This window comes from Hetaerina americana, unplaced genomic scaffold, assembly GCF_022747635.1.
Source record: "Hetaerina americana unplaced genomic scaffold, ioHetAmer1.1.p SCAF_2, whole genome shotgun sequence".
NCBI classification, from domain to species: domain Eukaryota; kingdom Metazoa; phylum Arthropoda; class Insecta; order Odonata; family Calopterygidae; genus Hetaerina; species Hetaerina americana.
The window spans coordinates 18,402,585-18,420,896 of NW_027286763.1; the positions used below are offsets into that span (position 1 = coordinate 18,402,585).

The 18,312-nt window shown below is 37.9% G+C and overlaps 1 protein-coding gene across 1 annotated transcript in view; it reads right to left on the bottom strand.

Annotated features, from left to right (window-relative positions):
- Positions 1–18,312, bottom strand: part of LOC139687589 (tyrosine-protein kinase Dnt-like) — a 772,241-nt gene that overhangs the window by 695,157 nt on the left and 58,772 nt on the right. The window contains exon 2 of the mRNA XM_071584808.1: positions 11,742–12,284. Within this exon, the coding sequence (XP_071440909.1) occupies positions 11,742–11,901 (160 nt within the window). The 5' untranslated portion in view covers positions 11,902–12,284. The remainder of the gene's footprint in view (positions 1–11,741; positions 12,285–18,312) is intronic.

Genomic DNA, 18,312 nt, shown 5'->3' on the forward strand with positions numbered 1-18,312 from the left:
CGTTGCTAACTGGGTCACTTCCAAGTCGCTGAACTTCTATGTTGAGGGATTGAAGAAGTTGGTGCAGCGTTACGCAAAGTGCTTGGAAGTGGACGGTGATAGCGTAGAACAGTGAAGGAAACGGTTTTTAGGAAACTAAAGCCATAAATAAAAATTATTCAGACGAATACATTTTTATGACTAACAAGCCATTACTTCTCGAATATTCCTTTTATAACATTATGCCTACTAAGAATACAGAAGTTTAAAAAACTATTTTATGATTTGTGTTTAAGTCTTTGATTTTTGCACTTCCCTAGGAATTACTATAATTATTATCATTATTTAATTATTGAATAATATTCGCTTTGAATTCTTTTTCCAAAAGAAAAGAATTCGGATTAAAAAATATCGCAAATTGTTTTTGGTGAATCATTATTTGGTCTCGAAGGTGAAGAGTAACACTCAAATACACTGGCAAAGACGTAAAAATATCTTTAAGTCAGCAATCCTTCATCCCGAAAGGCTCTTTATGCCTCATAATGCCAAAAGGCTCTTTGCTCTGACCGTAACAGCAAAGGAAATATCGTCACACGTCATGAACGTTAAAATTATTTTAATTCGTGACCCCTTGATACAGCATTTTTTTACCAATTATTTTCGTTAATTTTATTACAGAGGGAGAAGAAGATGAGTAGAATAAGGACATAATCTGTGAATGATAACATATTTTTGGATTCGGAAAATGATTTTTTATGGGGCGCTTTGTGGAGAAGTGTGGGTAATTGGGGAGTGAGAGGAATGAGGAGGCGTGCTTGCAGTCCGGGGTGGCTGTAAGGCGAGGGAGGATGGTGAGAATGCCATGCAGTTAGCAGTAAGAGATTAGCGGGACGCTTGAAAGACGCAGATTTCTTTGTGCCAAAATGGAGGTAATGTTATTATTTTTTAAGAAGAAACTAAAAGCGCGAATCAGAATGGATATAATTAGCCGATTTTCCTCAAGATTTAACGAAATAATACAAAAGAACTACATTGGACTTTTTAGAAAGAGGAAAACAACGATGAAGAACTCCCACGGAAGGTAGACAAGAGTCCATAGGAACCAAAACGAAGAAAAGAAAATTCCAATGGGCATACTGTAATACACAATCTGCATGAACGGAAGAATGAGTGGAAGAGGACAAGGAGGAATTCCTTGAATATGTCAGCGGAAGAATATTTTGAGACGTGAAGATAGGCACTAATGAAATAGGCCAGTGGAGATGAGAACGGAATGAAGAGATGCAGCAAAGTCATTTTCTAAAGTGGTTGTGAATTCTAATGACGATGATACAGAGTAGCCATTTAGGAGAAACATCAGGAGTGACAGGTAAAATATGAATTGACATTATACGTACGTCATTGCTAAAATCAATTTTCAAATATTTACGTCAATTCGATTGGCCCAATGCAGATAAATGATGATAGCACTCAAATACTGACTCTGGTTTTTATCAAAATAATCAAAACCTCCACCTGCGAGTCATCGACTGTACCGTATAGCCGTCAGCAAGCTGCTCTCATCGGATTCCATTTAATCTGGAGCCTCGATCGAAGAGGCGGCTGGCGTGGCCCGAAACTGGAGGCGGAAGCCGACGCCTCCTAATCCGATGTCCTGGCCACAACTCCAAAATAATTCAGAACGACCGTAAAAATAAGAAAGCGTCAAAGGAGTCGAGGAGATAAAATAAGGCGGGGAGTCATCTCTGCCCCCCTTCCCCCCCCTCATGTCTTGAAGGGACCAGCCACGGTCGTCACAACCCCCTCTCGCCCTTCTCCGGCGTCCCCGCTCCCCCTCACCTCCCCCTAGAGGGCGAGAGGAAGAAAGGGAGAGGGCGGGGTGGAGGTGGGAGGGTGTGGTAAAGGTAGGGGGGTTTGTTGGGGGGATAGCTGTACGGTGGGGTGCACCCACCTCCCCCGCTTGCCGTTGGCGGCAGACCAGATAGTCCATTCGTGAGCGACCCCACACGAGGAGTGGATGGGACAATTACTGACCCGACTGGCTTCCGGCACCCGAGATTGAGATAGCGGGAGAGAGGATGGGAAAAGGTCTCGATCTCCCTTTAATCTCCACCCCCTCCCTCCACGCCCCACCTTGCCTGCCGTAATCCCTGGAGCACTTTTCGTTTGGGCTGATTGCATGGGCGGAGGAAATGGAGGTGGAAACCGCTATCTGCAGGACGCGAGGCGGTGAAGATCGCGCGAGGAGAACGGAATCCAAGGGGGCTGGGGGTCCAGACGGGCTAAGGGAGAGAGAGGGGTAGAAGGAGAGAGGGTGGTAGAGAGAGGGTTTGGTACTTGATGAAATGAGGATTTAAACCAGTAGGGAATCCATGCACTAATATTCCTACTACCTTTATTTCCGTTACATCTAGCGTGGCAAAAGAAATATATCTGCATGTCAGTTACTGCATTACCGCAAGACTAAATGAGATTGTCTTTCACTCCACGGAATTACACGATTTTAGCTTTACTCTTTCACTCAAATTGGCGTTCAAGCTCTTCTTAGTTCAATAGGACACGTTTATTTTTTCATGAGTTAGAGGTCACCGATACTTCCCTCGACTCCGTGTTATTTCATTCAGTCAACTTTATCAATAATCTCCCACCCCTATTTTTTCAACTTTCTATATTTGAAGAAAGTATTTTAATGAGTACCCATCATCATATATATTTTTCCTATGTTAATAAATTCATACAATCATTGATGGGTGGACAATATATAACGCATGCATAACAAAATTTCGTTATCCAAGGGATCAGGCAAATTTTGATAGCTTAAAATAGATCTTCTCCAATATTTCAGGAAAGATAGTGCATTTGCTTAAAGAGAATTTGGTTTTCCGTGATACGATTCGAGAAAATTTTGTCAATATTCCACATTGAAATATTAATATTATCAATCAGTATCAAAAAACACCTACAGATACTTGGATAAACGTTGAAATTCGCTAATCAGGGGTAGCACCAAATTTTAACTCGATGTGAACTATGTATTCCATGGATGTTTATGCCTAACTCTACGTATTTATATGATCATGTACCTCCATTTCTATGATAACGAAGAATTCAAAATAAAAACCGCAAAGCAAATTTTAGGTAAGTCAAAATTAAAAATATTATAACATTTTCAATTATAATGAAGATATTTCCTTTAATACGAAAAAAAAACGTTGAAAAAATTGAGTCTAACTATGAACTCTTATTACTCTTAGCACCTATACTTTCAGAACAGTATATATCTGTAAACTCGTGCAGTCTGAGGCCGAAGCAAATATGCTAATCTGTTATTCATATACACATGCTTTACATACATATATGGAAGTTTCATGACCACCAGGGTTTGGTGTTTTGCCAATTTTTTTATGATTTAGCTCAAATTATCTATTTTTACTCATAATTTATGTTCAATTTGAACGAAATTTAAAGCATTAAGTATCCGTTGAAGCATCTTGTTCATCGAATAAATAATCACAGAGAAAACGAGGGTTAATGAAGGCACTTTCTTTCTATCGTAAAATAGAAGTAAAATGTTTCAAATGCACCGATTATCTGGGAAACATATTTAAAAATTCTATTTATATCGAATACGTAAATGTGGAAGTATATATAGTTCATCCAGAATATCAAGGCCAGCATCAAATTTTAACATGATGTGCAATTCTATGCTGTACAGTTTCATACAAAAGTCCCCCGTTTTTAGAAATACTGGTATTGTTAGGCGGCAAAAAAGGAGGATGCCAGGACTTTTTACTGCCGATGCTACAAAGTCAAACAATGTCCTTCAGGTTACTGTCATGTAAATATTGATTGAAAAGTGTTTTTAGATAGTGGAACCATTACTTTTATCATAATCATTATTGTCATGGATACCATAATGATTAATTTAGTATTTGGAAAAAAAAATCATGAGTAAATTCATTCTCCTATTGTGTTCAGCCGCAACTTCAGCAATGGAACCTCATCACGTTAAAAGTCCACACTCGGCACAATTTCCTTTCTTCGCACTCATTTTGTTCTCTCCCTGCTCTTCAAAAACCGCAATGCGCGCGTGCACATCGAGCATAGTGTGGTGGTCGTGGCGTGAGCTTAAAAAAAATAAGGGAAGCAAAGGGAGGTTAAATTCAGAAGAAAAGACGAGGGATCAGGGGGTGGGGAGTACGAATAAAATGATAAAGCCAGAGACTTTGTCTTTTTTCTTTCTCACTGACACACCGACTCCGTCATGTCTGCTGCGTACGACTCTCTTAAACACACATACGTGCCCTCAAACCTCATGCCCACACACACACACATACATATAGAGGCGCGCACACACCCAGCACACGCTTCCCCCTGCACGAAGGCGCGGGAGAATTCTTAATGAGAGCAGCGCCCGTAAGTCTCGTTCAACCGCTCGAAATGAACTTGTGACCCATCTACGCGACTGCTTCTTTGACGGGTAAATGGAATTGTTCGAGACGGTTGGGGACGTGAAATGGGGTTTCTATCGTTGAGACCCATCGTACAGATTAAAATTCTGTGGTAGAGAAGACAGCAGTAACCACTGACATGCGTTAATAGAAACCTGGGACCGTCGATGCAAATTTCACCAAAAATTACACGCCAAAGCTACTTTCATGCCTGTTAATAGTTGCGGACGTATACCCGTCGTATTTGACAGTTTTTTCCGCAATCTTTGTTCCATTGCAAGCTATCGCCCTAGTCATTTGCAATTTCCATTTGTATGTAAATTTCTGTTACCGACACTCCGAAGTATGGGATCCTTTTCGAACTTAAGTGTGGTAAAATTAAAAGCCGGCAAATCAGTAACGCAGTATCTGCCCCTTATGAAAACGTATTGTGAGAGTATTTAACCTATGTGGTTAATTAGTCTGACTTTCTAATTAAATATTTAAAATTAATCAGTCGAATTAATCAAGCGTTGAACATTTGTATCATTCTTATAATGTTACAGGGAACTCCATTCCTTTCTCATTTTGCGCTTCATAAATGTATTTATTGTTTCTACCAAGATCCTCTACTCAATAGATAATTAAATAAAAGAAATTAATTGAAAATATTTCGGGCCCTAAACAGGTGACTTTTAATTCATAATCCCCGAAACACAAGTAGACATTTTTCTCGATGACTCCATAAGTTATTCTGAAAATTTTCAAACAATCATTATTACAAACTAATAAAAATCGCTCGCAATACCCTGGATTTTAATTTGAAGATACATTTTCCCTAAAGTATCCACCCACCACTATCGCTTGAACTATCAACAGACCCTCATTTTTCACAGTAATACCATTTTTCGTGCAATCCATAATAACGTACTTAGTCAGGCAGATGGGCAACCATTGGGGTGAATGATGACGATTTTGGAAAAAAAGAGAATAGGGCAATCCATAACCCACTGCGGGATGGCGTATCAATTTTTCTACGAACAATAAGCGGTTAGAATAACATTGTCTGATCGCAATAGGGTCAAATTTGGGTCAAAATTAGTCTATTGTGGATTCACACCCTGGCGGCGGCTTTCAGGGTACTAAATTATCTGTCTAATACATAAAATATATGAAAAAGTTTGGACTTTGATGTAGCTAAATATATTATTCATCAATAGGACGAGCGACGACATTATGCGTATGACAGCATGACTTTTGTTCTTTCAATGATGACGTAAAACCCGGAAAATGTGTGGATAGGGCTTTCCCACTTCATGCAAACGTGTGCTTAAATGAGAGATGGCCAGGAAACGCGGATGGGGTGATGAGGGGGCGAGAGGGATGAGGGTGGAATACGGAATCGATGGATTACTGCGGAGCAGACACTGGCGGGAGACGAGAGGAGAGTGGTCTAGAATGGAATCGGCGACGGAGACAGGGCTAAGGGTTTCCGAGATACGTTGAATGTGGAAGAACTTGACCTACTTTCAGGGCGTGGACAAACTGGATTCGGTAGATGCGGGTACAATGAAATCGGGTCACCAGAGGTCAAAAATGACAGGCGTTGACGATGACGGCAACAGAGGGCAATAAGGTAGACGGTGATCAACGTCGATGAGAAGGGATTTGCTTTCGCGACTGACAGTTGACTGGTGGAGATGAGTACGGCAACGACACGCACGCACTGAAAGAAGCTCTCTTCGAGAATTAATTCCATATTCTTCAATAAAATTCTATGAAATCAGTGATCCCTCCGAGAGCTAAGTTTAGATGGGTTTTGTGTAATTTTATCCACTACGATGTGAAGATTTAAAATTAGGTTACAAATTGCTAACAATATCAGTGATATCCATGTTAACTAATATAAGTACTCGCAATTTTTTTAGGGTGAGAAAATAATGCTAGCTAGTTTCACAGTAATAAGAATTCATCATGAGGTAACTGATTAATTTTAAATCCGAGGGAAATTACAAATAATAAAAATGTCTGCGGAAACTCACGAAGCGTTTTCAGGAAGCTTCACTAGACTCAAGAGTTTATTATCTATACCGTAGCAATAAATATTTGAAAAAAATGGTAAGCCTAGGATGCATACTGCATCGGGAACACCGAAAAGCAATGTGTAGACTCGATTAAATACCAAGCTGCTGTTACCTTCACTCACAACCTCAACTGTGTGAAACACACACGGGGAGTGTGAGGATAAACTAGCAAAAAATAACGAATTATTAGAAGAGTATTGGCTAAATATGATCACAAGTTGAAAAAAATATCAAATTTCGCTGGTAAGACCTTATTTAGAATGTGTTGCTAGAATAAATATGGGATTCTAGAACATTTGGAATTCTCGCAAAGTGGAATTGATTGCCGGATTGGAGCGCGTGCAGCGTGGAGGAGCTAGATTTGTAAAACGTTGTTATGATAAACTTAGTAGCGTATCCAAGATATTAGAGATGATAGGTTGGGAATCACTCACGGAGCGAAGGTTAAATTACAGATTAAATCTCTTGCATATATTGGGAGGACATTTCTTTAACAGTGATGTTGAAAATGTATTATTACCCCCGTCGCACTATGGTAAGAGAGATCAAGTCGATAAAGTTATAGAGATTAAGGGTAGAAAAGATAAATTTAACATACCATTTTTTCAACAAACGATTAGGGATAAGAATAACGTTATCCGAGCGCGGTAGGGGTAAGAATATTCGAGTCAAAATTGGTCAAGTGTAAACTCACCCCCTGCCATACACCCTGGCGGTGGCTTGCAGGGTACTAAAATATCTAATACAATATCATAAAATGAATTGCGATCCATTAAAGAGTTAAATAAATTGAAAGGCATTCTTAAATATTTTCTTGGATGCACAATACATGCACATGTAATAGCAAACATAAAAAATTCTATTATTGGCTTTACTTGAGCGAATATTGAATTTATTTCAGCCGTTCGAAATGAATTAAATTCTGTATATAAATACAACTGCGCCCCATGCTAACGTTTAACATATTAAAATGACGTTCGATCACGAAGATTATGAGAGATCCGGAAAATACAATTAGGGATATCTAGTATCGTAGAAAAAGATTGGAGATGTTATGTTTCTCGCAAAGGATTACGGGTCAAATATAACGTAAACATTATCGCATAATGGGGAAACATACGATTTTCAAAGTTCTAAGAATCCTAGAATGATGTCATTGTTTTAATTATCATTTATTTTATTGCTCTTCTTGTTACTAGCTGGTAGACTCACGTCCGTGTTTCACTTAGATGACGTAGTGCATGTGACTTTATTTGATATTAAACGTAGAATAGTGTTTTACAATCAAAATAAACTCCTTTCAACTGCAATGAAAGTTCCCTGAAGATCAGAGAAAAGTATTCATAAGTCACAAAACTTCTCATTTGGGGAAGAATATTTTAAATACTCATCAATTTTTTAAATATTTCACATCTACACGTTAATTTGGTATAAAAGAATAGAGCATCGTGCATTTATAGAAATTACAGAACAATGTTCCAATATTTAATTTTTGAAAATATTAATGCGTTCAAATAAAATATTAAACATTTTAATTAAGACGAGTGAGACAAAAGCAACAAATGTTTGCTCTGACAACAACTATGGCAAAACTAAATGGTTAATCAACCTCTTCATGGTAAATTTATCGTGTGACCAATCAAAGTTTCTGATCTAACTACTCAATGAACATTCCATTAATTAAAATTTTACCTTTTCGCTAAATTAAGAAAAATGTACTGCCCCGAATATCAAAGCTAAATTAACCATATTTATGATGTGAAATGTACAAAATTAACACATTTCTAATGCATTCCTTTACGACGTAACGTTACTTATTTTGTTGCGATTATTTTATCTAATTAAATTCAAAATAAATAAAATGACCATGAATTCAATAAAAAACTCATTACTGTGTGAAGTGGGCAATGAAAATTAGTTCTGGGATAATTAAGTTCATACTGTTCGAGGCTATATTTAGATACAGACCTATCTTCAATTACGTGCACAAAGTTCCGGTGAATTTTAAGATCATAATTTTAAATATCCTAGAAAGAAAGGTTTTACTAATTAATAAGAACATCATTTGACATAAATTCATGGAAAATTATTAAACATGAATTAATCATGATAATATGAACATGAAGACCAAGATATTTTCCTCAACAAATGTCATGATCAGCTAACGAAGTGTTGAAAATTTTCATCGCAATAAATCGCCGCTGCATTTAAATATTATTTAAGAATCAAGCACCCTCACGATACATTTTTGCATGGAATTGCATGAGAAAAAGATTGTAGAGCATCACGCATACTAAAAATTAGTTCACGTTATAATGAATTAATTCTCTTCAAATCAAAAATCAGATTTCATGCCCGTTAAAAACACCTGATAACTTGATGAAATTTATTTAGAAATAAGCTCTCAAATTTAATCAAATTTGGTCCCATTCAAATTTTGCTATTTTGTGAGTTGATCATAAAGTCAAAACAACATTTCGCCCAAGTCACAGACATCGCATCAGAAACTTTAATTTTTAAATTAAATTAAAACTAATTCTACCCATACCTTGATCGTACAAACTTTTGGAAAAAGATTAATTTACGATTGGAATAGATATTTCATGCAACACAATTTTAATAATTACCGCTGCATAAAAAATCAAATAGGAATAGTTAGATGTAGAATAATAAATTATAGCAGATAGGTCAATCATATTACCGTCATGTCAAGCTCAATAAATGTTTATGAAAAAAGACGGCATTGCTAACTGAATCTCATTGAATGGATTTCTTGACATTGTCTAAAAACTCCATAAAGTATACGGTTTATTAGCAAGAAAATACCAATAGGATTTAACTAGAGGTTCAACACTGTTTCCATCTGGTTAGCTGATATTTTTTATCACAGTGTGCAGGGTAAATTTTTGAAAATATAGTACTAACACCAATTCAAAATCTTTTTTCTATGTTCCACCATTTTATCTCTAACATTCCGTGACACTATGTACCACTTTTTATTATTACAGGCATATATACATATATTGTGTGTGTGTATATATATATATATATATATATATATATATATATATGTATGTATGTACAGGTATATATATATATATACATATATTTTTCTATATATATATATATACTCATATGTATGTACGAGGGTCATCCGGAAAGTAGTACCCGTTCGTGAAATAAAGACACAAAAGTAAATATTAACAAACATAAAAAATTTTATTTGAAAGAGGATACTTTAAACTACTTCTCAACATAATCTCCAAGCAAATTAAGGCATTTGTCATAACGTGTGACAAGTTTCTGTATTCCTGCTGCATAGTCCTTCGCCGCCAGCTCATTGAGATACAGGGTCACTCCTTCTTTAAGTTCTTCATCGCTGTCAAATCTTTTTCCTGCCAAAAAGTCTTTAAGCTTTGTAAAGAGATGAAAATCTGAAGGGGCCAAGTCCGGGCTATACGGTGGATGGTCGAAAGTTTCCCATTTGAATTGCTGCAAAAGTTTTTGTGTTATCCCAGCTGCATGAAGCCTGGCATTGTCATGAACGAGAATGACACCAGTAGACAATAGACCTCGCCGCCGATTTTGTATTGCCCGCCGTAATTTCTTTAATGTTTCACAATACGCATTGGCATTAATAGTGTCTCCACGGGCCATAAAATCAATAAGCAATACACCTCGTCGATCCCAGAAAATGGTTGCCATGAGTTTCCTGGTGGACAGAACTGTCTTGAATTTTTTTGGTTTGTTTGGTGAATGAGCATGATGCCACTCCATTGACTGTCGTTTACTCTCAGGTGATGCATAACAAACCCATGTTTCGTCACCAGTAATTATGCGAGTCAAGAAAGAGTCTCCTTCATCAGAATAACGTCCCAAAAACGTCAGTGCTGCAGCCATACGCTTGGTTTTGTGCTCATCTGTAAGCTTGCGAGGGACCCATCTTGCACAAATTTTTGCATAATGCAGATGGTGTTTAACAATTTCATGAACAATTGTTCGAGAAACATTGGGAAAATGCTCACAGATGTCATCAATTGTGACGCGCCGATCGTTCCTCACGAATTCGTCAACTGAGCTCACCAGTTGGTCTGTAATGACAGACGGTCTCTCCGAACGCTCATCGTCGTGTGTGTTCCCCCTCCCCATGTTGAAGTTGCGACACCACCGCCGAACAGACGACTCGTCCATTACATTGTCTCCATACACCTCCTTTAATTGGCGATGAATATCACATGGGCGAACGTTTCTTGCATTGAGGAATTTAATCACTGCCCTCACTTCACAACTGGCGGCGTTCTCAATTTTTTTAAACATTGTAAACAATCACAGAAACAACACAGGCAATGCTAGCGTCACGCAACTTGGCTCAGAGAAGGCAGACAAGCCACTGAAACTATCTGACCTCGTCCAGCGGCTACTCGCGTCGTCAGCACTTCATGCGGCACGAACGGGTACTACTTTCCGGATGACCCTCGTATCTAGGTACAGACGAGTGAAATCGTAGGGAAGCTCGTTGTGCCATTGCAGAGATGAGAACATTAGTGGAAATGATTATCGAATATAAACAGAATGTATTGTGTGCTTCTTGCATTTGAAGATAATGTTTGATCTTATAGAGACTGCCAAAACTACTCTGAGAAATGATGGTATGATGAAGTTTGAAAACAGTGCTTTCCAATTCATATGAAATATAGTTTCCAAAGCTTTTAGAAATATTTCAACAGCCTTATTCTGTCATTTGGGAGAACAGAGGGCCATAAGTTAAGGCTTTGAAGTTTATTTGAAGTAAAAATTCCTTTCCCTTCAATTGCGTAAAGACTGTCAATAAAATACCGTGATCATCATTTCACCCATTTATTCAGACGTTATTATTTGAAAGAGACCAACTATTGTCACCACATTCATTTCCACTGAGAAGAACTATGGAATAAGAAAATGTGGGCCCATTTTTCCCACATGTTAACCGTCGAGGTTAGAAGGTAAACGGTTGGGTGTGCCGCTCCATTGTAATAATTATTTTTTGCCGACGGCAACCTAAAGAAGAAAGAAATATCGCCCGCAGTCCTAGGTCGTGATGATACCTTATTATCAATGAATGATTCCATAAAAATGTCTATAATAATTTCCTGTCTCGAATCCGAAACAGGTTCACGTATTCTTCAAGGAAGAAACTCCCAATAAATGCTTGACTGTGGGTGGGAAACTTGAAAGAAAGCTCGGAGAAGGAAGAAAAGAGGTCACTCACCCAGCAGCTTCTTGACCTCCTGCTGGCTGATGAATAGGTTGAGGTGGCCACAGACGGGAGTCACCGCAGTCCATGCTATCACAGCCAGGCAGAAGAGGGGCAGCGCAGCCCTCCTGTGGGGCAGAGTGCCCAGGGGGGCAGAGCCGCTGGTGGCGGCCATGATAAGGGCGGCCTTGGAGAGAAGAGGAGGGGTCACGAGGGGAGAGAGTGAAGTGGGGGGCTCGCGAGAGAGGACACCGGGAAGAGGGGGTGAGGTCCGCTCTCCGTCTTCTTCGACAGCTGGACGATGGGGGGGAGCGCACGACTGGGGGAGGGGGTAGAGGAAGGGATTGCGAGTGAGTGGACAGGCAGGGAAAACAACAAGAGGAGGGTAGATAAGCGTGTCGGAGGGCGGGGAGTGCTTTCAACGCCCGATAGTACGTAATGTGAAGCGCTGACGTGGTCTCCGCTTGTGCAGTCCTCTCTCGAAGTTTAACCGACAAGCCTCCTGCATTTTTCAAAAATGTCTCCTCGCTATTGCATTCTCCCTGCAGGACGGCTGACCTGAAGAAACAAGAAAAGGCCAAACATTAACATCATACAAAATAATTGGGTAATAATTTCACTGAGTGTGGGTATCCTTCTAATATACTTATTTTAATAATGTTGACATTATGGATGAAAATTATGACATACTCTTTCCGAATTTTATAAAATTGAAATAGTCCATAGTTAAAAACATTGGATATTTTGCCATTTTTTTCTAGGGATATCTTAATTTCCAAACATTATTATTAAATTTATTATTGGTTCTCAAGGTTTTGATAGCGACTAAGAAGTAAAAAAACAACAAATTTTATTTACAATCCTGGAAGTTGTACGGACTAAATTTCCGGCGGAATATTAAACGATTAAACGGGGAGAATCTGATATGTTTTCTTATCTCCGTAATAAACACGTGTTTGTGATACTAATCCTTCTTTAAAAATTTTAACATTTTAATTGAGTCTTTACTCAATACCTATTAAGATACCAAAAGTCAAATGCATTTCAAAGGGAGTGAGTCACAGATATGAATCAGAGTCACATTTTTATGGCAAAGTTTATTATAAATAATAGTATATTACTTACCCTAATTTTCCCTAAACCATCACATCTTACACAAACGCTTTTTGTATAGTGTTAATATTATAACGGAAAGCGATCCATACGAGAAATATCCTAATGGCCTAAATTTTCGCGAGAAAAAATATTAAAATAATGGATGATATTTAACTTTATTGGATACAATACTTAAATCTATTAATAATGCGTTAACTTACTCGTTTCATCCAATCACTGAATATTTAATGCTGTGGTACAGTGCTTGAACCCTTTCATTAAAAAATTTAAATATCAAAATAGTACATTTCTGCTCTAGTTATGACGCTAGGAATGAACCCGCGTGATCTTTGTAACAACTGGCGGACACAAGCGGGGGTTTATCGAGGAGTGAGGTAAGTGCATTGGGTTTAGAGTGTTTCAAATCGATCTCATGGGTCCACTCACGACTCCTAGCGGTCAGATTACGACAGACATTAAGGGTGGGGAGAAATCCTCCCTACCGTGAATGCCTGACTTCACACCCGGCATCCCTGCTGCGAGTCTCGCTGGGTCCCCAGACATGGCACGGCCAAATGTCTCTCCCTTCCTCACACCGTAGCCTAAAACCCTCCAACTACCCAGCGAATAACTCACACTCCGAAGCACATTGCTTCGCTTGAATGCCATTCGCTGAAACAACCCCGAAACGCCATTAGCAATCGCGTGGTCAGCGAACAAGAAATCAATACTAATGCGATCAGAAGCAATCTCCTAATTAATCCAAGACTAGAACTAATAGGCACTTATAAAAATTGGCATTACTAGTTACTTTGACGGTACTATATCTAAATGTTTTTACATTTAAATATTATATGTTTCTAGAATTCATCAACTCAACTTAGTTTGCTTTCTCTCTTATTTTATCAAAATGTTTGGATTCAGAGTTTCGAAGAATGTCAATATAAGAGACGCGTGAAAAACATACATTGAGCGATGTTCACTTACTAACGATTAAAAATATTCCTCATAGATTTTAATTCAATTCCCACACTAAATTTTCCAGGTAACATTTAAAAACATCATAAATAGTATTACCTGTCTTTAAAGGAGAAAGAGAGACACAGAGCTGCAATAGCATCGCTTTTTAAACAATATTCTTAATGGTCAAAGAGAATGATTGACGAGTAACACGTTTTAAGGGTCATATAATATGATTTGCAGGATAAATGGTTATCGAATTTTTGCTAGGATGTCACTTAAACTTGTAATGATAAATGAAAGTCCAGGATAAAATTGAAAGACACCCCATGTCATAAATTTCAACGCCAATAATACGTGTTTACACTAAATTTAGTCATAATGTAATATTTTATCCAATATTAATCTTCAAAATAATCTTCACAATAATCCACTGCCTGACGTTGTGCTCCTATAATTTTTAACATTAAGAAGAACAATAATAAACTCTGAAGATCCTTAAAAGTGACATATAAAATATCTCTTTTGGATCGTGAATAACAGGATGTCCAATTTCTGCCAAGCTAGCAAACTTCAGTTGCTACCGTGAGAACAGGTACTTTTTTAGAGTTTTTTTAGTTTCTACAGAATGTAATAATGGGATGACAGAATTTAACGCCTCCACAAAAGTACTTTGCCAAAAATAATGTTTTAAATTTTAACAAGACGATGAAAATACTTGGAAGTATATTCTAAAATTAAATCCCTTTACTTACTCAAAATGAGAAAACAAAAGGTAATAATCGTAAAAAATACCGCATTTGGTAGTAACTGTTGTTGACCATACCTTTATGGAAAATGTGATACTGCTTTAATTACTCCGGTATAAAGTAACTCAATTCTATTACAAAAATTATTGTTTGTAAAAACTTGGCTCATGAAATTGTTGTATTAAAAAAATGAAGTCGTTAACTTTTAATACAATTTATAATGATCATTGGATGGTATTGTCATTTTATTGAGAAAATATTCCCGTGATCGGCTCAAAAATCAATATCCTTGATTGAATTTTCGAAAAATGTACTACAAGAAAAAGTAGTAGACGGTTTTCGCAATCATACTCGTTACACAATGTTTCTTTACATTCTTTTGCTCACAAAACTTCCACCCGTCATATATTAAAAAAATCAGTGGTCACGGTGGATACCCACAGTGCTTGGATGAGTTCATCGAGCCTCCTGCGTCGTGGCGATCATTCTGGAGTGTACCACGTTGAGGCGGAGGAACTGCCATGGAGGGAGTTACCGTTCACCCAACGAAACGGCGCTCCTCTCAAGAGAGAAGGTGGGGGGTGAGAGGAGGGGAAGCCCTCCCAAACAGCGGCGACGCGGAACGAGAGGGGAGATTGAAGACTCCCGACGAGAGAGGTGGGGTTCGGGGGGAGGAGGGGGTCAGGGGGAAGGAGGTTTGGGGTGGATTGGAGGGGAGTGGCTCATCGCGAAGGAAGGCATCGATTCCATTCAAGAGGAGGCGACCGCCAAGAGTACATAGTTCGGGGGTGGTAGTCGAGGGCACCTGCCTGTAGGATGCTCGGCCCTTCCCCCTTTCCCCTCTCACGTGGGAGGGCAAACCCCAGGCGCTTTCTTCACCCAACCCCTCAACCCACGAACTTGAAGTCGTTTAATGCCGGGACGCCCCCAACGACGCACAACAAGGGGACACATCCAGGCGATTGGGTGATTACTTATTCATGTGCGAAAATGGCGAGAGCGCTCTTACAACCAGTGACGACAGGATGTCGCATTAAAAATTGAGTCGTCGACTGAATCTGTCCATTAATATAATTACCGCACACAGCGGAGTGCATTGGGGTACTTTTGGCCCAAAAACTTACCGATAAGTGAAGTTCCAAGTAATGTACTGGGAGTGCATTGCTGTCGGAAAATGCGGTTTTATTCACAAAGGTGGAAAATGAATATGAACCCGACAGATTACAGTAATGGAATTAATACTAAAAATCACGAAGGTAATTCATGATTTTTCGTCACTTGCTTCAACATTACTTGAACAAATATCACAATTTCTACTTCATGCCTATCTTTTGCGCATGAACTGTAAGCTAAATATAAATATGCAGAAAAATAGAGCCATAAAATATTCCACGAAATCTTAATTCTAATCTCTGAATGTGAAGAAAATTAACATCTTGCTTTAGGTAATCGCATAGACAACAAATAATGTGAATTGCGGGCCAGCACATGCTAAGAACCTCGTGCATACAAAAATTTCACGTAAAATTTTGGTACTTTTTTATAAGGATTAAAGTTAATCTATATTTTACGGCTTTTATTTTAAGTACAATAATATTTATAATAGGTAATGTCAACAAGAAGTTAAACATAGTTTTTATGATACTTCAATGCAAACATTTAAGAAAACAGTAAATTTACAGCTTTGTCCATATGTATGCAACTGATGAAATCCTTGAAGTATTCAAAATGTGATTGATGCATTTAATGGGAATCCAATTCAGCGCTCTAATTTCAAAATAAAATCATTTTAATATGGAAAAACACCAGAAGCAGGGATTATGTGATTTTGTATAAAGAGAAAACCTCCAAAATAAGGTTTTTATTATATCGTGTATCAAATTGACTCCCAATTAAAATTTATCTCAGACGAAAAAAATATGGGAACTAATAGCAAAACAAATGGACATGGAATCAAAATTTACATTTACCCAATAAACGGCCACTGACTAACAAAGTGTGATAATAATATTATTTCCTCATTTTACTTTGTAATTTTATATTACTCTTTTAGGCAAATGAGTATTAAAATTGCTGTACAGCTTTCATTAATTCAACTGCAGTATTACACCTGAGGCAGCCGTTGCAAGTCGTAGCATAAACGGTTCGTGCAAACAGTATTTGTCGGCAGAGGTAAAAATCAACTCTGTCGATAGCAATATGAGAGAGAATCTCGTCAAATAACGTCAAGAGTGCTACCAGAAATATCAAAATTTTATTGGGTGGCAAGATTGCATGGAATAAAATTTACATGAGAGCGTTTGTGCGAATTACAGGTAAGTACCACGGAACGCGTCGCAAAGTCGCAATTATCTCACGATAGGGAAAGCATAGAGTTTTCCTTATTTTTCATGTAGCTTAGATCTACAGTAAAACTTATCATCCATGCCATCCCTCCCCCTTTAGAAACCTAGTTGATAAACTCATTTTTTGATATTTAACTCAGCTTTTCTAATTCTCGACAACCTTACTATCTTTGTTTTTTTTACATTTTTCCTCTTACCTATTGCACTGGCATTGCAATGAATTCAGAATCTTTCATTCCTATCGCCAGTTTTTTCCATACCTCTCAAAGCATTGCCTCCACTAGAAGGTTCAAGGTACGGGTGATACTGAACACCGCTGTCTTATCTCTCTTCCAAACACTCTCCACCCGGAATCTATATCCGACATCCGTACCTGAGTGTACTGAGACATGCACGGGTTGCTACCCTCATATCTACTTATATTTTCTGTAAAACATTCTATCTAATTCACCCTTTTAAACGTAATTTAAAGACATGCGAAATGAAAATACACATCTATATTTTATTCAATACTGTGCGCTATTAATGACCTCATTACTACAATGGGTAACCGTGTCTCTCCCCTTCGTCATCTCAAACTAATCATTCATAAGTAACCATTTGGCTTTTTCCGCCGTCTTATTGCTGATCGTAATAACCGCCTTATCTGCGTGTGAAATTAAACTTAGTATTCTATAGCCCGCTCGTATGGCTACATTAACATTTATTGAAATAAGATCTAACACTGATCTGATATAATATTTCTACAAAACTCCTTCTGTATCTACGATTTAATCCATGATACAACTTTCTCCAGAGTACTCTTACATCTTTAAGTAAATCTGTAAGAATTTTGTCTACCTCGTGCCTTTAATTCAATTCAAATCCCTTGATGCCCTTTCTCTTTTGCCATCAAATATGTATGGAACTTAGCTATCCCTATCTACAACATGGATTTTTCTATGCCTAGCTTTCAAGACCTTAAGTTTAAAAAAAATGTATCTCTTTATATTCCGTTCAGCAATTTTGAACCTATCCTAGTCCAATCAATAGTTTTACTGAATCATCTTTAATTTTTACACGGATTTTCTCATTTCATACTCTTTTGTAAACTTGTCATATCCTCGCACTCGTCTTTTAACCCGCTTTTGCTTTATCAGTTTCCCACTACGATTTGATATTATATTCTTTGTACATCATGTTACCGCAACTGGTTTGATTTCTTCAATTTACTTCACTCGTCTTTCTTTCTAATCGTTTCATATCGCATGTAACGCATTCTTTTCAAGTCACTGTCCTATTAACTGTTGCTATACGATCGTTTGCGTCTTTCGATATCCCTCTCTTATTTTTTACTATATACCTTTAATTATACCCATCACCCCACCAAAAATCTTGATTTTCTCTCCAGTCTTCTGGTATTCATTCCTTTTTATTTCGGATAATTCTTATCAACTC